The sequence below is a fragment of the Sylvia atricapilla genome, chromosome 3 (genome assembly GCF_009819655.1).
Source record: "Sylvia atricapilla isolate bSylAtr1 chromosome 3, bSylAtr1.pri, whole genome shotgun sequence".
In the NCBI taxonomy this organism is placed as follows: domain Eukaryota; kingdom Metazoa; phylum Chordata; class Aves; order Passeriformes; family Sylviidae; genus Sylvia; species Sylvia atricapilla.
This window is the reverse complement of record NC_089142.1, coordinates 95,174,606-95,199,413: the sequence shown is the minus strand read 5'-3', so window position 1 is coordinate 95,199,413 and position 24,808 is coordinate 95,174,606. Positions and strand designations below refer to the sequence as shown.

At 36.6% G+C, this 24,808-nt stretch overlaps 1 protein-coding gene across 7 annotated transcripts in view; it reads right to left on the bottom strand.

Annotated features, from left to right (window-relative positions):
- The window catches only part of MARK1 (microtubule affinity regulating kinase 1), a 57,557-nt gene that overhangs the window by 8,908 nt on the left and 23,841 nt on the right, over positions 1-24,808 (bottom strand). For 4 of the 7 annotated variants that reach the window (XM_066316229.1, XM_066316227.1, XM_066316230.1 and 1 more), the window contains exons 4-14: positions 18,909-18,957; positions 17,744-17,809; positions 16,726-16,796; positions 15,680-15,736; positions 11,752-11,988; positions 11,541-11,660; positions 7,408-7,507; positions 6,753-6,865; positions 5,355-5,508; positions 4,085-4,278; positions 1,408-1,508 (exon numbers count right to left, since the gene is read on the bottom strand). In XM_066316229.1, the coding sequence (XP_066172326.1) occupies positions 1,408-1,508; positions 4,085-4,278; positions 5,355-5,508; positions 6,753-6,865; positions 7,408-7,507; positions 11,541-11,660; positions 11,752-11,988; positions 15,680-15,736; positions 16,726-16,796; positions 17,744-17,809; positions 18,909-18,957 (1,262 nt within the window). Of the gene's footprint in view, positions 1-1,407; positions 1,509-4,084; positions 4,279-5,354; positions 5,509-6,752; positions 6,866-7,407; positions 7,508-11,540; positions 11,661-11,751; positions 11,989-15,679; positions 15,737-16,725; positions 16,797-16,877; positions 16,970-17,743; positions 17,810-18,377; positions 18,510-18,908; positions 18,958-24,808 lie in introns of those variants that run through there. The other 3 variants (XM_066316232.1, XM_066316231.1, XM_066316233.1) reach the window with 3 other exon arrangements.

Below are 24,808 nucleotides of genomic sequence, written 5' to 3'. Positions count from 1 at the left end.
CCACAGCTAAATAATATCTGTAGCAAAGAGGTAAAGACTTCACATGAATAATTCGATGACACAAGGCATTCAGCTGTACCAAATACAAATTCAACTGCAACACAACATCTTGTAGGAAAGGCAAATAATACAACTCAGAAGAAAATTCTTACTAATTTTTCAGAATATGCTCAAAGAACTGAGCACAATATTTGCTGCACTCATTAAAGGAATACAGACTAGGAATCTTTCAATATTACAATAAAAAATCAACTGTAAAATGAAAAACTTCGGAAAAAAACCCCTTCTCTTTACAGTGTTTTATGTAGTAAATCTCTTGATAGAAAAATATCTTTGTCAGATCAGAAAAATATCTATCTAAAGTACATCTGTTATCTGCCTTTTTTTTTCAAAAAAGGATTGTTACTGCCTTTGTTCAAATATTCGAAACTATACACAAAAATTTGGGAAAACACTTTTGAAAGTACCCATCCAATAAAGTGAAACTGAAATTCTTTAAGGAAGTACAATAAAAAGTAGAAAATTAATTTTAAGTGTTTAATCAAATAGTTGTCATTTATGTGTTGCACAGCTCATCATTTTACTGTAATTGAACAACCCTGTACTACTTATTTCCAAAATTTTATGTATCATTAAAAAATTCAAACACTATGACAGAAAATAAAATTAGTTTACTAGACGATGCCATTTCATGCTATGAATTTTTTGTTCATTTTACTGTAAACTGTTGTATTCGAATACCTTGAAAAGCACCAGAGTAAGTGCTGTTATTTGAATCTAAATTTAAAAAATCCAGTTTTTATTACTTTCCATTAAAGCCAGTATTTTATTTTTTCAGTGAAATACAGGGGTTAAATAACACCAAGGATGAAAAAAAGAATTTTAAAAAGACTGTCAGTGTTAAAACAATATTACTTAACAAAACATACTAAACTGAGCTTTACTGTCATCCCACAAACAAGAAACAAACTGGTTACCATCACTATGAAAATACTATTTTGTCCAAAAACTTACATTGAAAACAATGGACAAATATTAACCATTTCAGCTTTTTGAGTGGTTAGGGGGAAAATGAAAAAGGATCAGGCTATACTGCCAGAGTAATACATCTGAAGCTCCCCACAGCACAACTGCCCATAGAGCAATCAGTTGTTAGCAGTTATTTCATCTGATGTTGGAAGACAACCTTCAGAAATCAACGTGATCCCACAAAAAGAAACAAAGACCGACTGACATATTTAGCTTAAAAATTCATCACAAACAAAAAAGCAGCAGTGCAAGATGAAAACATACACTTGGACTTTATGTATTTCACACTGTGATTCATAATGGTATTCTGCATAACCTGCTTCTTCTGTGCCTCTGTTCCTGTACCCAAACTAATAAACAAGGGAAGTTGAACAGTACCTGTTGTCCTTCCCGTTCTGTATTGCAGAATAGCGATCTGAAGAACGTTCACAAACGTAAGTGTTCCTCCTTGTCATTCCACTACCAGAAAACACATTGTTCTAGAAGAGAATTAACACTAAAATTAAATACTTTCTACTGCATATCATGTTATACAAAAATCTAAGGATTGGAAGAAGCAAATCAAAAGAGTGTTTCAGCCACTTATGCACATTGTTGATGCTTTCAAATGTACTAAGTCAATCTGTCAACACAAATCATTTACATCATCAGCTGTTTTTTCCAATAGCTCATTCACCATCTCATTACTGCACCATTGAGAATACACTGAGAGAACACAAGGAAGTTTAATTTTGCTGACACACGCTTTACTAAGTATTATTATGCAATTCCCACATACTGTGTTCCTGTATTATTTGTCCCTGGGATCAAACAAACCGGGATCCCAGAGAACACACCTATGGCTGGCTGAAAGGCTTTCCTGCACAGCACAGTTTTCCAACAAGGGCACCAGTTTGTTGCCCCTGCCAAATGAGCTTTCAAGAGAAAAACAGAAATACTATCAATCTATGTCAGTCAACCCAGAAATTATGAATCAGATAACATGGCAAATAAGTCTTGTTGCAAAAATACTGATGGTATTTCTTTCTGTTACTAATTTAAGTTTGGATAAACAGACTCTCCATTCCTACCAAGCACAGGTCAGCTGCTGAAGGCTTAGCTTTAGTACATGACATCAAATTCTCACTTTTTAATACACTACATACTGAATTTGGAGTGGGAGAGGTTGCACTGTGCTAACATTACATTCTGATGCCTGCTGGCAAAAGATTTCAAATACCCTAGACTCAGGTACTGTAGCACATCATGAACTCTGCAAGATTTACTATGTTTAGGTCTCCCTCATCTACAGTTTTTTAGCATTAGTATGACCCCACAGAGACCACATAATAAACTGTTTTAAGGCCAAATTGTAAGGAAGATTAACTACTGCAATAGCTGTTTCTGAAAGTAAACCTTCCTGAGTTTCACAAATATGACTGAAGGTGATAAATATGTTTTCAAGAAATTCCACCTCTCTGAACATCATGTTACCCTCAAAGTTACACAAAAATATTTTTAAAATATCCACATTAAATTAGCTTTTTTCACTTGAAATGTTTGAGTTTTAAACAAAAATATTCACTATCTGTGTAAGCTGCTCAATCTTGAACTACTATTGTAATATCAGACACCAATATTCCCTAATCATGCCCATCACAAAGCCTTTCAAAGTTCTCAAAATAGTAACAGAGCTAAAAATGCACAAATATTGAAGTTGCCATTAGCAAGTAAATCAATTTCTCATTCTTCATAGCAAAGATACTCCATTTAATTAGTTCTCACAAAGCAGAGAAATGCTTGTGACATATCAGCTTGTACCACACATGACTCTAATCAGCTTTGGGGCAATACAGTTTTGGGAAAGCTCAGATATGAAATCTAATCTTAGAAGACTCAAAGTTCCTGCATGCAATCCACACAGCCATAATTTCAAAGACTTTTGTGGGGATGGGGTGACAACAACCCTATTTAGAATCAAAAAAAAAGAAAAAAACTGAAGCATGTGCAGATGTACTGCAGAAAATTAGGAGTTAAATGAACTAGCATTTATTTTGTTTTCAGAAAATTCTAATAGAAATGCACATCATATTTCCAGAATATCCAAAGATGGGATCACATAGAATCCCAAAGGATAATGAGAATTCCTGCTGCCAGTCTACTGTATCAAAAGATGGCAGGAGTTTTTGTATTTAATAGACCATGTGTCCTAAATAGCTTAAAGTATACTTGAATCTTAAATCGTGATTCATGCATATTTTTTTCTCCCCACATGAACTCTTGCTCCTAAGTAGGTGTTTAAACACCATGAAGTGTGTTTCTCACTGAGAATCCTAAACTACAATCCTGCTGCACAGGAATTACCAAAAGGCAAAGTAGATGCTTTCACATTAGAAGAGACATACTCTGGTTTGGAACAAAGGTGTTTGAGGCAGTAATATGATAGCAGTTTACAGAACTGTTAATGTCATAACAGAAACATTAAGAAATTATTAGTTTGCTAGTTCAGCTGCTTAATACAACAGTCGGGTCGTAAATCATATCAGCAGGCACATGCACCAGGGAATGAGTGGGTTGCTCCCCCTCATCTCACTCCATTTCTGAAGTCCAACACGAAGTGGTTTCAGAAAACCAAACAGCCGAATTTACAGAGGAAGTTCACGAGAGATATTATGTAGGATTAATCAGATGAAATCTCTGAACCAGAAGTCCCTTGAATTCCTGGCAGATAGACAAGCATTAGAAACCAGAAAAAGAGCACTCCATATTGGCTCCATTCTTATGTTCCTTCCTTAAATATCCAGTATTTTTCTTGACAGAAACTGAAGTTTGCCCAAGTGCAGACATTCTCATGTTTACTGTTATGTTAGTGTTAGAAAAAGTAAAGCGGGGGGGAAGGGAAAGGTTTATTTTAAAAGGCATCTACTGTAGCCTATTTCTGTCTGCCAGTAAAAGTTACCAGAAATAGACTTTGTGGCTTATTCAGTACCCATTATGTCTATAGTAATCTTGTGCTGCACATTTTGTTTAAATAGGGAAAAATAAATATAACAAGCCAAAAGCACACCCAACTCACACTGGTAACTGCACTTGACTTCTTTCTTTCTGGACCCACAAGTGGACTTGCAGCCATCTCTCCTTTGGATCCCACTGTAGTGCTGCCGAGTTTGCGTGAGACATCCTTGTCCCAGTCTTCTTTCTGTTCACTTTCCACGCTGTTTGCCTGAGACCTTTTTGTGTATGACACAGCAGGAGGAATTGAGGGGCCAACTGCCAAATAAAAATAGAATTAATAAATATCTAAAAATAATCACTGCATTTTTCTTGGCCAAAGTAGTCTAAATATAATTCCCCGAGTCCAAAAAAAGCATTTGAACAACTCTGACGGCAAACTCAGCACACAGACCAACCTACTAAATTGAGATGTGACAGCCTGTGTTCTTTTTACCCACTCTCTCTCTCTTCACTACCAATTTGCAGTTCAGAACTACTTCCCATTTCACATCAATATGTAAAACCTAGAAAGGCATTTTAATTCTCATTTTATATCCATGCAATTTGTACAATATTATGAAAAAAGGAATTAAATTACATTTTTCAAAGTTTTTTTTTTTTTTTACTTTCTGCTGCATACCTTTTCCTCTAAATATTATGAAAGATTATTTTCCCCTAGCCATAGGCCTACATTTGTTTACAAGCATGGTTATACTTGGAAAATATCACAATTCTTTCCCCTCTCATCATTCTTTAAAATGTTTTGGGAAAACTTCTCCATCAGTAGACTTTTAGATTCCTTTGAAATAAAAATCATATCAGCTAACAAAAATGCAGAAAACAATAATGTAAATTAGGCAGAGAAAAGAGCCAAATATTTTAGAAATATTTATAGCAATTTGACAGCGGAGGAAAAAAGTCATCTTTCATTTAATGTTTTAAACATGTATTCCTTTTTGATAGAAGCATTTTTCACCTGAAAACCTTTCCTGAATGCTTGGTAAAATTGTTGTCTCTTGGAAGCAAACAATTTGGCCCCACAGCCAAATGTAATGATAAAATAAATGGTTTGCTGCCCTTGGGGTTATCCAGAGCCAGAGCTGCCATTAGTCCCTAAACAGAAAACACTCTCAAGTGTCTCATTTAGTGAGTCAACCAAGTAACAAGTCCACAGAATTAAATTTGCGAGGTGCATGAATCTAGATTTACCACAGAAACACCTTCATACAGAGACACATCACAATGAGCTACACAACAAATGCACAGAGTGGGGGCACTGCCAGGCCCACAAATCCCTGCCCAGTCCCACCAAGCTGTGCCTGTAACTTCACTTGCTGGAACACCATGCCCACCGTGGTCGCTGAAGCGCCGCTGCTTCTGGTTGGTGGAGATGCTCCGCTGGACCTTCAGGTGAGCAGGGGACTGCACAGAGCTGTTGTTGAGGTCACTGCTGGGACGAGACCTTTGACCCAAGTTGCTGCTGGACAAGGAATCACCTACTTCAAACTACAAGGAAAACAGGTTTTCAAAGCATAAATGAAATTGAACACTACTGGTACCTTTATAGAATTATAAAGCACGAAGTTTCAATCAAGGGCGCTTTTTTAAAATTTAACATTGCATCCAGAATTGAATATTCTTCAAGATTAATTTTCTCACTTCATCTGTGTTTCATGTGCTTTAAAAACACATAGCTAAAGCTACATAGTTAATGAATGCTCAAAACAAAATTAGAATAATCTTGACAGAAACAAATATAGTGCTATTTTAAAACTGAAGTGACAGAATGGTTTTCCCTGCCTTTTAAATTTTTATTTTAAAGCCTAAGAGCATTCATAGCTCCAGAACAATTTTAAAATGCATTGGACTGAGTCAGAAGGACGAAAAAAGCAAGTACTGACTAAAGGATTCTTTATGGCTTTCAAAACATCTTTATAAGGTCTGTAACTCAGCCACTGATTTGTTCGTATTTAAGAAGAGTAAGTTCTATGTAAGAGTAGAGGAAAAGACAAATATCCTCTTCCAAGCAATCTGAGCCAAAATTATTTTAGACAGATTCCCTCCATGCTCTGCCATCATAAGGGAATTCTGGCTCAGAGATGTGAGAAAATGCACTCAAGGATGCACATATCAGATCTACACTTTCTTGAAATTGAAGGAAGGCAAATGAAACAGCAGGGAAAAAATTCTTCACAAAGAAAGCCTTAGTCTCTGATTTCTTGAAAAATCCATGTGGTCCCAAAAGATGTATAGATCCTTCTACTTCCAAAATGATCACAAGATTTTCTGCCACAAATATATTAATGACTACAATGCAATAACTTATTGAATACTTCAATATATTATAAAACAGTGTATGAGTGAGAAAGGATGAGCACATTTCTGCGAAATAAAGGATGCCACATCTGAATAGCCAGAAAAATAATCACTATTAACTATTTTAGATTTTAACTGAAAACACACATGACAAGATGAAAACTCAACACTTAAAAGTCAGACCACTTCAGATTAACAGACAGCTTTTTAAAAAAAACAATTCAACACATTCACAAGCAAACATGAACATACTGGAGATTTAATTTATTTCTGTGTATGTCAACTAACAAGATATCCAAGTGGATATGAAAAGGGAAAGACATTCATAAGTTATCAATCACAATTTTAGAAAAAAATGTTACAAAATAATTAATAAAAACATCATTCAACCCAGCAACACAAAGGCCAAACTAGAAAATGTAAACAGCACTTACTTCAGGTGGTTTTCTACCTAGAAGCAGGTATGTAGCCATGACTTCATCGTACTTTTGGTTTACTAAAGATTCGTGGATTTCTTCTCTTGAAAAGCCCATTGTGACCATAATGTCTAAAAGTAAAAAGAGCCAGATATATCAGCAGAGTAAGTGTTTGGGTTTACTGACAACTTAGGGACAGTTAAAACAGAAAAACAGCCTTATACTTTAAAAGTAACTAAGATTCAACTTAACCCACTGAGGTTTTTTTACTGTGCAAAAATGCTACAAACTCCTCTTTTTCATTGTTATTTTCATCTTGAAAACTCCCAACTATATTATGCAACTCTTAACTAATTTATACAACATTCAATGTTATTCAACAACAAATAATGCACTAGCAAATAGAATTGTTGCCTTCATAACAAAATCTGTCTTCTTCAGTCTGCTAAATTCTGTTATCTGTCTTTTGCTTTGCTTGTAGATTGATGTCAACTCAGTGAAGTCACAACAGTAATTATAAGAAGACCATTGTAATGGAATTTCTCATTTAAATAAAAAGAATGCATTTTACTTGTATGATGAGATTGTAGGTCAAATTCATAAGAGTTTAGTTTGCCTTCCAAGATAAAACTGCCTGTGTCTACCAGCTGCAACACCCTTATGAAAGTCCTACCTATTCTTTTGGTGTCATTGAAATCTGGTTCAGGCTCGGTATATGGCTTTAGTTCTTCTTCTTCATGGCCAACATTCATCCACCGATCCTTCATGATTTGCTAAGAAAGGAGAAGAGCTTTAGGCCAACATGCCCTTTACCATACCCCATGACACTTGTGCTAACTTAAAGTCCACAATAATCTGAATGTTGCTCTTTTCCTCCTCTCATCTTTTATCTTTCACATCCTTATGTTCCCATAAGTTCATTCCCCTATTTACTATTCCCTATACAATCACCCTGCCTAAAATACCAGAAAAACCCCTGAAAACCAAAATCTTTCCTTTTGTACCCTTCACTTCTACTGTCTTCTTATCTTTTTTTGTCTAGTAACTGACACTCATGTGCTCTTCTTGGTTAACATCCTAGGATGCTAATGCAATACCAGCTCTACGATGATAAAGAGCTCCTTTAAATAATAGCAAAAGACGTGTTTAGAAGCTAAGGCATAATTCAGGAATGTGCTGATGCTTCCTACAGTCATTAGTTTCAGGATCATGATGCCAACTGGTCATTTTTTCCTATGGATCTTCTCACTGCACTTGACCTAAATATGCTTCCAAGTTTGGCTGGAGGGAGAAATGCCTCTTAACTCTCTCTATGCCATACAGTTATTTACTTCAAAAATTTCTCCTGCCTTCTTTAGAAAATTTCCTTCTGTTGTGGCTTGGATCTTTTTGTAGGCCTTCAAGATTGATTGTCTGGAATCCCTAACCATCACAATTTTTCCTTAAGGGCATATTCATCTTTAAACAGCTAAAATCATTTTCCCTCCTACAGCAACAGGCACAGATGTCTCTTCAGGGACAGATGCTAATACTGCTCACTGCATGGACAGAAGAACGAAACAAGTGCCAGCAAATCAAGTTTCCCGCAGGCTCCAAATATGCCTTGCAAACACCAAATTAAGTTATTTCTCACAAAGAGCCAAAGACTCAATTTTCCATTGATAAAACCAAATTCTTTGTGTGTAGGGCTGCTGCCAAAATACAGACCCCAACAGCTGTACCCTTACAAGAATACAGAACTTTGTGGCAATTAACATTTTGCTGACAATAACACTTAAAGATTTGTTCTACCATGGAACTGATTTTTTGGCTTTTGAGGGATTGTGAACACATACTGCTATACTGCATTTCTGACACACAGCATGAATCTACTTGACAAGAGACTTGGGTTATATATTTGTGGCCTTGCAGGGACAGGAGAGCTTCCCCAAAGACTCTGCAGTCTCTGCAACCACAATTTTTAAAAGATACTGTTAAATAAATATCAACTTGAAGCACGATGAAGTGGATGACAAATCACTGCTCAAATTCTACCTCCCTTTCTTGATACTTCTTGAATAAACAGGCAAACCTGAAAATTCCAACTTAAGAGTTTTTCACGTCTCTTCAGTAGGTGGATCTAGAGTTCAATGTAATCCACTCTGTCTCCATCTGTTAAATATCTACATTTCTGCTGGCTTCTGCCTTTTAAATACATGATCTCAGGGGCACACTGAGTTATTGTACAACTCTTAAACAGGCTCTTACAATCAAGCATTTTGAAGCGACACAAACAATCCAATTCCAGGATCAATACTACATTTGTGTGAGTTCTGCTGGGCTTTCAGTCAGCTGATTAAAGAGCAGCAGCCTTGGTCAGAATATTTAGAAATCTGACACAAACTGTACTTCTTAAACATCAACCCAAACTAAATTTCAACCAGTTAGATATTTCTGATGAGTTTTTCCTCAATTTTCAGAAAAACTATCTAATTAAAATCTGGTCTGGCTCAACTCCTGTGTCAAAATCATTTTGCTTTATTACACTCTGTAATTATAAATCTGCTCTGGAGGAATTTCAGAGCAACACTATGCAAAAGAATTAAAGACTGGAGGAGAGGAAAAAGAGGAATTTGTTGAAATCCTGACAGTTAAGAGATATTTTCTGACAGTACATTTTCCCCACCTCTTCCTGGGAAGATTTACTGGTTTGTATCAACATTATCTTCTTTCTAAAATGTTTCTTCTCAGCTGCAACAATGAAAAAGTCTAGAGAAACCATTTTAATAAAGGTTTGCCTGGTTCTTACCAGAGGCCAAGTCCTAAGTCTAACCCATACAGTGCTGATCCCATGCGGATCTCAGCTTTGATGCTGATGTCACTGACAAATATCCTTTTGGATGGTCTGCCAAAAACATGCATGGAAACTGAGAAGATGTATGGCTGGGACTGAGCAAATAATCAAAAGGCAAAGCACAAGATAATCCTCCCCATCTAAGATGATGTTGTCTTTCCACTTTTAGAAGCTTCCAAGTAATTTATACTTTCCTTCTAAACATTTTCAGAAGCGTTCAGACAGATTTCTTTCCAAACCACATACCACACTTTTTAATTCAGCCAATGTGATTTCAGGAATATTCCTTTTAAAAAAAAGGCAGTGATGCCTCCCTCTCTCCCATCAGGTTAGCATACTGATCAATGTCTGTTATCAGTATTTTTGGAACTGGCTCAAGACCCTCAGTCACACATAACATTTACTTGCTCTCTTCCACACAATGTGACAACCTCGGCCTTTCAGTGAGGCTGCTATCCAACACCTCTCTCCAGGGACAGGAAGGAATTTTACAAGAATTGGATAACACTACACTACCTAGAATCAAAGTGAAATTAAATTTGAAGAGAAACTGCTGAAAATCTGGAGGAAAATTCAATAAAAGAAAAAACTACTTCCCTAAAACCTAAACATGACACAGGTAAACAGTGATCTTGGAAGAGACTACAATCTTATCATTATGCCCTTTAAACATAAATTAGTAATCACAGAACATAATGAGCACGTGTCAGTAAAGCCAAAGCCATCATTCACTATTGTCTTCAGCACAGACTTTATTCAACTTAAAACTATTTATAAAAAGCCATAAAACAGCATCAGCTTGGAATGTGCATGCAGACAGAGCTCAGTTGAGTGCATGCTTCCTTGCACAGGTAGCCTCCATGCCAGGAAGCATAAGTCATGCCACTACAAACAAAAAGCTGCTTAAGTGGGATTTATTTTCTGGAACACATCCACTGCTGCCCAGGTATGTGCAGAAAGATGAAACAAAAGTCACTAGTGATTAACTTATGCAAATACTATTTTAAAAGTATTCTATTTATCTTCTGCGCTGCTTTCATCTCTATGGTAATTAGATGTTATTTAAAAAAATCCCTCCCTGCTAAAGAATTCACACAATAGAACCAGGCAGCTTTTAGAGTGAACTCTACACCAATTATTTGTTAAAGATCAGCTATGCAACAAGTACTATCCAATACATCAATCCTGAACAAAACAGCCCCTTAAAAAGCACTGAACCTTTTAGACACCTTAGAAGTTGTGCAGAGATATTTTCTACATCCCATAAAAAGAAAACCTAATTTACTAACACCAACAATCATAACTCATTAGAAATCCCCAAAACAGACTTTACCTGAGGGACACAGCAGGAATTATTACATATATTTAAATTTTCCAGCTACTCAGAAACAAAGCTACCAGAAGAGGGAGAAAAAAAGGCTTGAACAGTAATAACTAGCCATTATTAGCTTATCATTCACAGAGTTCTTACGAGTTTACATGTATGATGGCACTAAAACAAACAAAAAACTCCACACTCTTTTCCATCTGCTAGTTATTCTTCTTATATCTATTTTTTTTAAGAAGTCATAAAAATGGTCAGTTGAAAAAAGCTTATAGTACTGCCTGCTGCTGGTCTTGTTTTTCTGAAAAACTCCAGGATTATATTTACAATCTTGTTCCCCTTTCCACAGATTTTCAACTAGATCCATTATCTGACTGAAACAAGTGGGAACAGTTTGTGCTTTGAAATGCTCTTAATTTAGTCGTTAGTCAGCTGCAATTAAGGTTAGATTTTCATTGATTAACACTTTCTATTTTCAAGCTGCAGTGTTTCTAGGACATTTCCTTTTTTTTTTTTTTTAAACAAGACTTATGGGCCCTTAAAACAGGAAGAAAGTATCTACCCTGAAAAGCTAAGAATTCTCAAGCAATTGTTGTATTTTCTTCTTTCTTAATTTGAACCCCCTTTTTTCCAAGACAAAATGACTTACTTCCAAGCTGCCCCGTTTTATTGGATTCAGTACTAGTAGCTTCTTCAGTAGATTTTCACAGTCTGTGGACATATAGAACGGAATGCGGTACTTCCCTCTCAGTACTCGCTCCCTCAGCTCCTGTAAAATAAGATTTTTTTAAAAGGTGAGCTCCTGATGACACAGAAGATTTAAAGCCAGCAGAAGCCAAGCTTTCATGTTGTAACTGTACCTTTAGATTCTGACCATCAAATGGCAGTGATCCGCTCACAAGTGTGTACAGAATCACCCCAAGGCTCCACACATCCACTTCAGGGCCATCGTATTTCTTTCCCTGGAAAAGCTCTGGAGCGGCGTAAGGCGGGCTGCCACAAAATGTGTCCAGTTTGTTACCGACCGTGAACTCGTTACTAAACCCAAAGTCTGCAATTTTAATGTTCATGTCTGAGTCAAGTAGAAGGTTTTCTGCCTAAGAGGAAAATAAGACAATTTTTGTACCGGAGTTAAGTATAAATATATATATATACAGTACAATATATCATTGATCAATAAATGTAAAAATGTCTTTTTCTAAAACAGTTCACCATCTGCCTCTTTCTTGCAGAATTAAAGAAACTAATCCCCCCATGTACATTACAAGGACTGAAAATCAGCCATGTTTACTCAAGAAAATATAACTATTAAAAGCAGCTAAACAAACTTAAGAGTCAGCAAGTGAATCAACCACTAACATTTTATTTTCTGGAAGAAATAACTTAGTTCAGCTTTAGAGTGAAGTATCTAGACATCTCAGAACAGCAGTTGAAGCTTCTGACAGCTTCATGCCAATTTCTGATGCCAAGGAGAGTAAATCTAATCCTAGACATCATCTACCATTATGGCAGAGTAAATGTTAGAAGGAATTTAAGACTTAAGAAGATACCTTCTGCTTCTAAGATGAAACACTTCAAGCTACATGCTGTACCTCAGCCTTCTGTACCAAAAAAATCCTCTCCCTTTTATTATTAGTTTGCTTCAGCAACAGCAACACCAAAGTGCCAGCACTCAAGTACTTAATTCTTTTCACACAGAATGTATTCTATATATCTAAGATTAATGCCTGTGCAGCAGTCGTGTGACTGCAGTGCATCACATACACATAGATGCAAGTGTACAGGTACCTGGAGAGTCAGTAAACAGTATCTTACATTTAGTATCGCAGGTAGGTAAGAAGATTAAAAGGGTGAAGTTACAGAAATACTAATAAATTATTGGGGAAATAAAGTGATTTCTCAAATCACTTGGGAAGGATGCTCTGCATGGAGTGCAGCCGAACTGGGCAATGTTTATTTACCTCACTGGGTCCCAGCTCCTGATTTGCATGCCAGCAACACAACACAGCACCAAGCAGAGCAGGAATTCTACTTTTTCAACAGGAGGCCAGATATTAACCAGAGCTTTATAGCAAGCAACAGTTTTATAGCAAAGAGACAGCCCTGATCAGATGCTGTGCTCAGAATTGAGCCCAGAAAATATAAAAATATTTCGGCTCACAGTCGGAGAAGCAGCAATCTGTCAGCTCATTCAATTAAAAGGGTAAACACGATTTTACCTGGGTTTGAGTTTATTTTTAATAATTTCACTTACACTCAGTGAACAGAACAGGAGACAATTACCTACTAGAATATCAAGCCAATAGCTGCACAACAGAATTTAGCCTTTATCAGGAATAAAATACAGCCCATTTTTACAAACTCTATCCTGGAAAATATTTTATTTTTCCAATTCATGATCTGTAATCCCAGCTGGTTCCAGCTGATGTGCCTTCAGACAGACTCACAGAGCTGTTTTCCAGATCTGACAGCCTTCTACACTACTTCACAAAGACTTCATTTTCCTTGTGGTGAAAACAGCACTGTCAGTGCAGCTGCTCTGTGATTACAATAGTTCTCCTAGTTCAACAGTAGTCTGCTACCCAAGTGCCCTATGGCAAGTGCTTTCAGGTTCCTTATTTCAACCAAGAACACCAAAAGACCTTTTTAATATGCCAAGTAGAAAGATGATGTTCTTGTTGATTACATGTTCAGAGCAAAAAGCGTGAACTGAAAAGATAAGTTCTGTGCATCACAGGATCACAAAGCTGGAATTGGTTACAACTCTTTCTACACAAGTTGTTTATAATTACAAAGTGAAAAGGAGACAATTTTTCTACCAGAAAAGCCTGGATAAACTTGCACAGTTTCTTACACATCTCTCCAGTTTAGTTTGAAGTAACTTGTAAATAAGAGGGTTTACCCTGTTATTAAAGCAAAAAAGTCTTATCAAAAATATCCAAAGTGGTTCCGGACCTCTGCCTTGCTGTGCTGCAATATCAATTGCTAAATATGCTGATACCATGGAGAGTCAACAGAAGCAGATGAGAATGCAGGCACCACTTTCAAGTTACTTTTTCCTTCTCTGCAGCTCCACAAGAAGAGCTTTAAATGAGACAGAGATGTCATACCACTTGGAAAGAACAGATGAAGCAAGAACACCTCCTCAAAGCCACACATTTAGCCTTTTTTCCTTGGGAGAATTTATTTTTCATCAGCTAGGCTGACTGGCTCTCAATCACACTTTACTCTGAACTTTTCAAATGAGTCTAGCATAGCTCCATAGCCAAGAGAAGACAGAGAGAAAAAAATCAAATCAAAGTTATTTTGGAGCCTGCCTGGCTGTCTTGCAAATAGGGAGGAGATCAGCAGCAGACTCCTCGTGGCAGGTAGTTCCCTGTGTGAATGCTGCAAAACTGTTTTGCATAAGCCTGAAAGCTCAACCTGTGAGCTGTGTGTGTGCTATGGAAGTAAGAAATGGAAGAGAGGTGGAGGCACTAAGGGGCTCTGGGAGAAAGAGCAAGATGCAGGATGCTGAGTAGCTGCACGGGTTAATGCAGCAAGATTCAGGCACATAGCTGGGCTGAAGGAGCCAGAGCTAGATAACCATGAGGAGGTGGCTGGCTCCCTACTCCCAGCTGAGCATGGGACCAAGAGTACCAGTGAAGGGCTTGTCCAGGCTGGCCAAGAAGTCCCTGGGTGCAGGATTCTGCAAAACTCAGCAGGAGTGGCTGCAGAGTAAGCTCCAGAGAGCTTGACAAAACATTCACAGTCAGGCAAGATATGGAGGATTTTTTTAATCAAGATTTCGGTGAGATCCAGCCCTTTTCCTTCCTTGCATTCTGACTTCAGAATGCTGAGCAGGCACCTCCACAATCAGATGACAACACTCCGGGCAGGGACAATTCAGCAGAAAATTTATTATCCATCCTCATGCGCACATACAGGAGCTGGCAGATTGACAGGTATCAGGGAACAGATTTTTAAGAATGAGATTGAAAGAATGATGCAGTTCACTGTAAGATAACATGAAAGATACTGGTGAAAAAAACCTCTTAAGAATTATTCCACCTCAGCTTTTCACAAGTATTCAGATACATTAGTAAGAAAGAACCTACACCAGTATTTTCTCCGTAAATGTTCAAAGACATCAAAGCAACAGCACAAGACAGCTTTTAAGTGGGTGAGGATGATGTCCAAGTCCCATGATACCTAAACCTGGCATGAGGACAACTTCAGGCAGGGCTTAGGTTGTACTTGCATTTGCTGAACTCTTAATATGGTCTGGTGGTTTACACAAATAGATTACTAAAAAGGATCAAAAAAAATTCAACTGATTTCTGTTTACCCTTAATTGATTTTTCCTGCCCAAATTAAACACTAGCATATAAACCAGAAATTCAAACTTATTTCTTATAAATCCCTAAGGAAAGACTGTTTTATACATCCTTGCAATATACTTTAAGTGAAAATATTTTAATTAAGTAGTGATGGCTGGTATCAATTGATCATCTGCAGCTTCACTGTGTGGATACCAGCGTTACAGCAGGTATAATTCTTTGGAGAACATGTCTTTTTCTAAAAGCCAAAACTGGAATGAAAGTAACACATGTTCTATTCTTGTCTCTCCCCTGTTCCAAGAGGCAAGCTACATTATTTTTGTGCTTCAGGAAATTGAGAATAAAATACAAGTGACACTTCCCTCATTCACATGTTTGAGGAATTCACAGGCAGTAGGAAGGACTAATATACAGCATGAAATTAGGTCTGTATGATAGGCAGCAAAAGGTAAAATAAGTAACAACCTACCTTAAGATCACGATGAACTATGCATTTTTGATGACAATACTGTACAGCAGATACAATCTGAAAAACCAAGATGATTAGTGAAATATTTTATTTCAACTTCACTGTAAGTTTTTGTATATAATTTAGTAATTTTGTTTCCTGATATGATTCACTAAAATATAAGAAATGAATAAAACATTTATCTTAAAAAATATTCATCTAAGTTTCTTTCATTAAAGCTTAAATACTGAAATTAGAAAGTCCCTATTAACAGCTCATTTTCCTACTAAAAAGAAGTTTAATATATACCACTCGAGGTAACTGGAGAAACATATTTTTTAAATGCAAATCACTCAATAGCAATAACTACTGAAAGGAAATTAATCTACCCTTTAAGCCAATAGCCAGATACATCATCTCAGATTTTATCTTCTAAAATATCAACTGCATATCTTTGCAATTCACCCCTAGCAGAACAATTCATTCAACACTTTCATGTCTTTCACATATACAACAAAAACCAAGTCTGAAACAGCATGTTAAGAGCAGTTTCTTTAAATGTTAATTATGTAACTTAATTCTGAAAAACACCAAACTTGATAAATTTATCTGATTAAAGCTTTTCCAAAACAATCACTAAAACCAAGGTAAGAAATGGATTAAAATGAGAAAGTCTGTAATGATATGAAAGCCTATTACAGAATTGCCTTCATACAAAAACAGTGACATGACACAGCAGTACCTGTCATCATATCAACATCTCTAAATAGAACAGCTGTAAAATTCTAAAATATTCAGAAGCAGATTTAAACTTCAAGTGAGTCAAAATTTTAAAAAGTGACCCTTAGGAACACTGACTAAAAGAAAAAGTAAAACAATTTTACTATTTTTAGACAGTATGTAGGAATCAGGTATTTTTCTCTTTTAGGATTTTTTTTCCACTGCAGCTTTAATAAACATTATCAAAACAATTTGTTTTAAAGTAAAAAGTTTGCTCACACTCACATCTATCTGCAAACATCATAAACAGAAACAAAAACCAAAGAACGAACACCCTATTTTCATACCTGCCTGAATTTTGAACGAGCCTCTTTCTCTTTCATTCTTCCATGTGCAACTAGGTAGTCAAACACTTCTCCTGATCATGACAAGGAAAGCAAATCAGTATTATTTTTTCACTATCACGCACAATCAAAACATGCTTGAAAACAACACACACCCCATGCTGCTTCCCTTCTTGAAGGGAAAGGAAATAGAAGGAGCCATGAAAAATTCCTTTTGACTTTTCGCATTGGATTTCATTCAGACAAATAATAACTAAGAAGTAAAAATTAAACTCTTCATACTAAGGCTCTTCAATTTTTAAAACAAATTTACTTAACCACTGTGAAAGAAACAATCAATAATGAAAAACATTCATATCGTGCGTAAGACACACTGGGAATCAGGGAACTTATGCACCAGATTTGTTTTGCACATCTCTAGTGGCATCACTTAACGTTATTTATATTATTTCTGTTTATTCCCTCTTGTTCTTTTCCTAATAAAGCTGCTCAAATGCCTTTCAGATTCTCATCTTCGCACTGCCTGACAGCAGCCTTTCCTAGCTGGTCACTGGCTGTGCTGGATTCCCTTCCCACATTCAGACACTTCCCATTCAGATGCTAAGCAGCTTCTCCAGCAGGCACTCGCTATCCTGCTCACTATGAGCCTGCTGGTTCCCCTTCCTGTGTTACCGATTCCCATCGGCAGATCTGCCTCCTCAAGTGCTTTGGCGCACATTTGCAAGATAAAATGAGGCACCGGAGCTCGCCTAAATATAGCAGATAAATACCAGCAGAGAGTTTTTGCCAGAATCTGTGCCAGATTATCTCTTGATACTGCAGCATGAACCTCAGAATGGGAACTACCCTCGAGCACAAACCTAAGAGGTTACTTAACAGAGTCAAGAAATCCTGCCCTGGGAGGTCTGCTGGGACTGCTCTGAAGGCCAGATTGGAATAACCCATTAAATCCTTAAAGCGTTTCTAGGCATGTAACTGGCATTTCAGTTTATCCTTAATGTACATTTCAGAATCCACTTACCCCCACTGGCATATTCCATTACCAAATACAACGTCTTTTCAGTCTCAATAACTTCAAATAATTTTACTGCAAGAAAAATGAATGAGAGAGATTGCAGCCAGGAGTAAAAGCACAGCACAAACAAACAAATTATACTCATGGAATGAGTATAATTTATGGCCAGTGATAATGCTAAATCATATAGAAATTTTCAGTCCTTTAGGTTAGCATTCTTTTGAAGGGGAAAAAGACCAAAAATTAATCTCTATATCACAGTTGATAATAAAGCATATTAATTCACAGTTTTCTCAGAAGTTTATGCACACTGTACAAACAAGTTCATGCTGAAATTAGTGTTTAATCTGACACAGCCTTAATTTAGGATCATACAAACCTCCCCTGTTTTGCTAGCAAACTGCTCACAGTCAGAAATCCGAGATTCTGACCAACTAAAAACCAAGTGGATACCAGAAATGTTATGTCTGGCTTTCCTCACATTGCAATATAACCACTCATTGAAAACAAGCACATCCCCACCACCACCCCCAAGAAAACAAAAACCAGCAGAAGCTATGAATGCTGAAAAAGCAACAAACAATTTAAGGGATGAGAAGGGAGTGCCTAGCACGTAATAACTTGTACACCTCGTCCATACCTTGTATGCAACAAGCCCTCTGGCCAATTCAGGACCATTAACTGTCTCTGGAACAAGACTGTCCAGCCCTCCTCAGCCAGAAGAATTGTCATCACAAAGTAGGGCCCTGAAGCTGTGGGGTAGGTGAAAGAACTAAAGCAGAAAGGGAAAATTACATACTTGGCAATTCTAATTTTCTGGAAATATCAGTCAGCAGGAGTCTTTCCTAAACTGAACTAATGGAGTTCTGCTACTCTCACCTAAGAAACTCATGCTTTTGGGTCTCAAGAATAATTTCAATAGAAGAGGGAGTTGGAGTACTTGATAGACCAGAGAGCTCCTACTCTGTGTAAGGCTTTCCTGGACTGAGCAGTTTACCGCCTCTGAGCAAAATTCTTGATGCAAGCGGAGTCAATAATGGAGGTGAAACAACAAAGCATTCACTGGATGCTTACTGTCCTATTAGCTCCAAAAAAAGTTTAACAGCAAATCATTCAAATACAGCCAAACAGTGTAACAGAAAAAAAATCTGCAGAAATGCAGGGCTCCTACCAATATTGGGATGATTCAGAATCTTCATTATTCGCACTTCTCGAAACAACTGTCAAGGAAGGAGGACAATTTCCTTAGAACATGTTTATTAGGAAAATATTACACAAGATATGCAATTTTAAATGTCAAAAAGAAGACAGAAAAGGCCACAGAAAGTAGCATTAGCATAAAATATAGATAAATATAGTGCAGTGAACTCCACAAAACATAATCTACATCTTATGCATTACACAAATATAACCACTACAAATAACTACATACCAAAACCAGACTAATTTTTAAGCTTTACGCCAACAGATACACTAAGTTGCACAGCCCTTTCTGGAGTTTCACACTGACCAAACCCCACAGACTGTTCACAAGTATTCACACTCAGATTTCTCTGGTGACTGGCAAGCTCAGCCAACCACCCCTAAACACATCGAAACTGCAGGTGCAAGTACAAGGTGCAGCACTAGAGAAAAGTCACACACAGATGTCCAAATGGAATCAGATACCAGGAACTGTGATATCTTCCAAGTCCTGCTGCTTCACAGAGGTGAAGCAGACAAGCTTGCTTTTTCCACAGCTACCAAATTTTACATTGGTCACAAACATCAGCTAAGCCCCCTCTCTCCCCCTGTAAGTCCTGAAGATTTAGAATTGCTGAAGGTCTGCTGTATGACACTGAATCACATAATTATAAACAACGGGATAAACTTAAAGCCCTTAGTATATATACTTCACACAGATTATTTTTTTTTAAAGAATAAAAACAAGAGGTTATTGCCCTTAAATTTCTACATTTGTGGCTTTATCAATTAGAGGTGCATCAAGACTAATCTATGGGCTCAAAGGAAAGGCAAATGAAGGAAATCAAAAATGCCTACATAGTTTGGTGCTGTGTACTTGAGGCAGGCAATACTGATAGGCTTGTTTAATTGAACAGCATAGCCCCTGTTTACTGTGCTCCACACTCTTTGGTACTCTTATTGGGCTAATGTAGGATGCTGAAATAAATGAAGAAATGCTCACTCTTCAATGTAATGCTTAGACATTTTGGAAACATCTTAGCACTACAGTCCTCTTTGGAGAGAAACTGCACTCAACACATTAACTGTGCTATTTTGTTTCCCTGATGTCTCAGAGACATCTCACCCTCCATTTTCAAAATTAGTCCCAGTTGATCAGATGCAACCCTTGCAAAAGGGTACAGTGATGCAAGCCAGAGACTAAACAGCTCCCCAAAGAGTAGCACTTTAGTGTATGTTTCTGAAATTCTGCATTTATTCTGCAAGTTAAGACTACAGAGCAACATCTTATTGAAAATCAGATTTTGATGAAGTATGATTACTGCAGCTCAAGTAATAATATTAGACTTACACTTGCATAATTTATTTCATTCTAGTTACTATGCACTTGCCTTATAACTGCCATTAAAACAATTTCAGAGAGAAGTGAAGACTACAAAAGCATTTCTCTGAGCAAATATGAACAGATGCAGTTTGCTTACGTCTAAAACACAAAACAAAGGTATGTAACATTATGCACCAGAATTAACTTCAGCAATTATCTTTTCCTCATAAAATCAGTCACTGCTAAGAAAAAACATCACACCAGGATGTTCTTTGTGAATTTGTTGTTTTCCTTAGTATTGGAATTTGTTGCACAAGAATAAATCTTTCAGCTAAATCAATATAAACTAATCAGAAGCTAACAAATCTAACCGAATGGATAGTAAAACATCTGAAGAGCTCCTAAGCAGGTACGTAGAAAATCAGTTCCTCACAAAAGATTGGAAAGCTATTTCATAACTTAAAACTATTAACTAAAACAGCAATGAAGACATACCTTCATAAAGCACGATTAAAATTTGAGACTTCCACAGAAAATTGAGACTTCTACAGAAATTTGAAATAATTTTGTATTTTATATAAAATGAATAAAATAAACCTCACAATTTTATATTTAATACAAAGCAGGTAGGCATTGAAAAATAAACCAAGATGTGCAATATTTTATTAAACATTCTCACAAGATCTAGAAGTTTACTAATTGGTTTAAGATTCAAATTGATTTTACAGAGACATGAAATTTCATTCCACAAGTATTTTTGAATAAAAGCCTTAACATCATTTTACACTGCAACTCTGCGCTCCATGAAGCACTACTTTGACATAAATCCCCTCCCCCAAGCTTTCCCCATGCAGAAGCACATTGGTCATTAACATTTACAATGTCAATAACTATGTATTTACACATATAAACACCTTTAAACAATAGCCACTACCTCCCTCAATAACACTCAGCATACATCTCTTCCTTTGCACATAGAGGTATTTAAGCAAAAAGACCACAGTTATTTCCTACAAAGCCAAGTCTTTTAAATTTATAAAAATCTGGACAGAACAGTATTTGTTCCTCTCTGAGGACAAGGCAACCTACTGCAGGATTATGATCTTTTTACTGACAAAAAGCAGCATTTTCAGAATTCAGACACACGTGTATTTTCCTGAGCAGCAGTGTCCTCTCTCAGAAGGTGTAAGTGCTCCCTAACTTCTCTCTCCTCACCTCACCACATACTTATAGGACCACTCTTCATTCTTAAAAAGTGTCATCATTCAAAAAAAGAGTTCTTCAGCAATCATCGTGTTGGAAAGGTGCTGCAGCCTCAAAAGCTTCACTTATAGAAAGAGACAGCCAGCACTGTACTCAGTTCCTAAAATCAGTAGTTAGAAAGAAGCGAAAAGAAATTAAAAACGTTTTCTGTGCTTCCAGCCTAATTTTCCAAGGCAGAAACTGCAGGAAGCAAAGATTTGCCACACCATTACTAACATTTCTACTTGCTGTCAGATTGATAGCTATGTTAAAGATTTACTGTTTGAAGTTACTACAATCAAACTGAAAATATTCAGTCAACCAAGGCTTTTTCTTGCTTGGAAAAACGTGCTTGAAAGCTGCTCTACTTTCTAAACTGTTACTGAGAAGGGACGTGACAAAAGAAGCACAGCTCTCAATAGGTAATATATTGAAATTGTTCTGTTCCAAATCTTCCACACTACTTGACTTCTGTTCTGCTTCTCTTAACAACAGAAGGAACTTAAGTTAGAGGCTCCAAACATGCTTAAAGAATAAAAAGCTTGCTGACCACTAAAAGGGGCGTATCTCAAATACCATTTCCTAATTAAACCTATTAATGAAAAAAAGCACCTTCTGCTCTTTTGCTCCATTAGCAGTTTGCAGAAGAGCAACAGAATGTTGTTTCAGAAACCTGCCTCGTGAAGCCAGTAGAAGACAAAATTTTCAATGCAGCAGATATGCAAAAAATAGACCAGCTATTTTAATACAAATTTGTGTTATGACAAAACCCAAATACTTACATTTGGGAACAAATTACAACAGTGACATTGGAAAAAGCTAAGTCAGTACAGTATGTTACTATCAAGACTGCAAGTCAACAATAAAGCCAGCTCTGTTCTAAACAGATGCTCACTGAGACAAGTGGTAACCATATAATGAACAAACTGAAAACAAAATAAAAAGGCAGGACCCTTAATTCAACATGGATTTTCTGTTTAAAGAGCTAGAGGTCCTGGAGTGAGAAATATAATGTAAGCTAAGACTATCACATTGCATGGACAAGAAAGCAAAATTAAAAATTCACAAGGTCAGCTTACTTACGCCATCAAATGTCAGGCCATGACACAAGCTAAAATACTTGTCTGAAGTGCCCTGGCCACACTACAGGGCATGAAAAGCACTGGTGAGCAGCTAAGACATGAAACACGCTTTGCTTTCATACCCGTGACTAACTACAGACCCAGCTTGTATAACACTTACAGCAAGTGAAGTATGGGCTCAAATATTTCTGTTTACAAAACAGAATGGTGCATGTGAAGCCATGATGACTCATTCCACTTAATTAGGTCAATAGCAAACACTGTAACAAAACTGACTTGCACTTGGTATCCTTCATCAGTTGGTGAATGGAAAGGGGGTGGTTTTGTGAATGACCCCATGCCCAAGATAACTACAAATTTGTCTTGTTTGATTAATAATAATAATGATCAGTAGTGATTGAAAGTCTGAAAGTTTTTCTGAACTGCATACAGTTTATCAGCTTTGAAGCTCTAGAGACCATGCTCTCAACCATGAGAATTTAGATGGTTCAGACTCAGGAGTGGTATTTTTGTGCCAGTAAGTAACACACTCCAATGTCCTCCATAAAATTTCATTAAATAAGTGTCTGTTCCTATTAACACAATGCTACTATCACTGCCTCCCATTCCCAACACTGCATCTCAAAGAAAAAAGCCCAACTACTTAACAGGCCTTTGTACAGTAAAAGCCTGATGGCAAAATTATGAAACTTTATGTTGCTGTGATACTAAACAGGACATGAAGAATCAGAAACAAAATACAATAATTCAGTGCAGAAAGAAAAAAAAAAAAAAAAAGAGTGACTCATTTCAAAGAACAGAAAAAGAGGTTTTATTATTTTACTTACAATTCACAAATGACCCATTAAAAACTAACAGAAATTATCTTAAGTATGCTAATAAACCACCCTCTCACCCTTATTTGCTTTACATGCACAGTTGCTTCAGTGACTGTGCAAAAATTGTGCTGGAGTTTACTTAAGAGCTTTCAGGCAATCAATATGCATTCACTCAGTCACAGCTGAAGACATAATGCTTCAAAACAAAGATTAATTTTTCTGAAAATAATATTTTAGAAATGAAAACATACCAACAAATTATCCCCTTTTTCAGTGTGAGCAGAAGATGTATAGGATCAATATATTTAAAAGCTACTGAAGAATGGAATTGCAGTTAAACCACTAACTGTAAATGTCTATCCTTAGTTCTATGATCAGCTGTTTTTAACAGTACCTAACACTGTTTCTCTTGTTGCCAGCTTCCCACTCAAAAAAACAAATAACAGCATGTCCTATTGCATGAGTATTTCTTGTACTATTTGTGCAGTGTGACAACATTTTTGCATGCCATGAAAGTCTTATTTATACTTGGAATGGCTTATTGAACTATTATCAAGTATTTTTGTATGAAATACAACTTAGCATTAAAACTATTGTCCCAAAGCTGAGTTTTTCTTGCTTAGTTTTCCAGAAAAATTTGAAATACTTCAGCTTCTCATTGCTCAACAATGAGACAAACCCAGTTCTTCAAGTGTAAACACCAAGGTAGGTAGGAAATAAGCTACGTGAGCAGCACAGGATTTCCACAATATGCTCTGTCACACTCTGCCTCTCTGGGTCCCTCTTCTCTAGCTCAAATATTAGCAAGAAGATTTGCTTAATATAGGATAGAGGACTTAACAGCAAAGCTTCTGCATGGACTGCACAGCGGGTTGAATTAAAAAAAAAAAATCCAGAGGAACTCATTCAAGTACTACAAGGGAGACATTAAAGCAAATAAAGTACAAAAGAGATAAAAGAAAAAAATTAAAGCAAAGCTGTTTATAACTCCCCATAACCAAAGCTACACAATAAAATAAATTGTAATAATTTATTACAGCCAGAGATAACAGCAATAAGTCCTGACGTCCTTCTCTCATTTCTACAGCTACAGACAGCAGCAGTCTAGTATTTGTAAACAAAAAATACCTCAAAATTTTATAATGGACATCCTCCAGTATGTCAACACAACATTTCTGTGCTTCAGCCACAACAAAACATACACAGAGTTAAATAGTAAAAATCCAAACCAAACAAAAATCCCCAGGGTTTCTATAAAACCTTTATCACAGTGACTATGAAAGACTTCTGAATTTCTATCTACAGGCATAAACAACACTGTTTTGATTACATTCACTCATTTTGTCAATTCTGTGCACAAAAAGTAATTGCCACAGGTCCCCTGAGTTCAGCTAATATTTTATTAAAGTTGAAAGAGTATAAA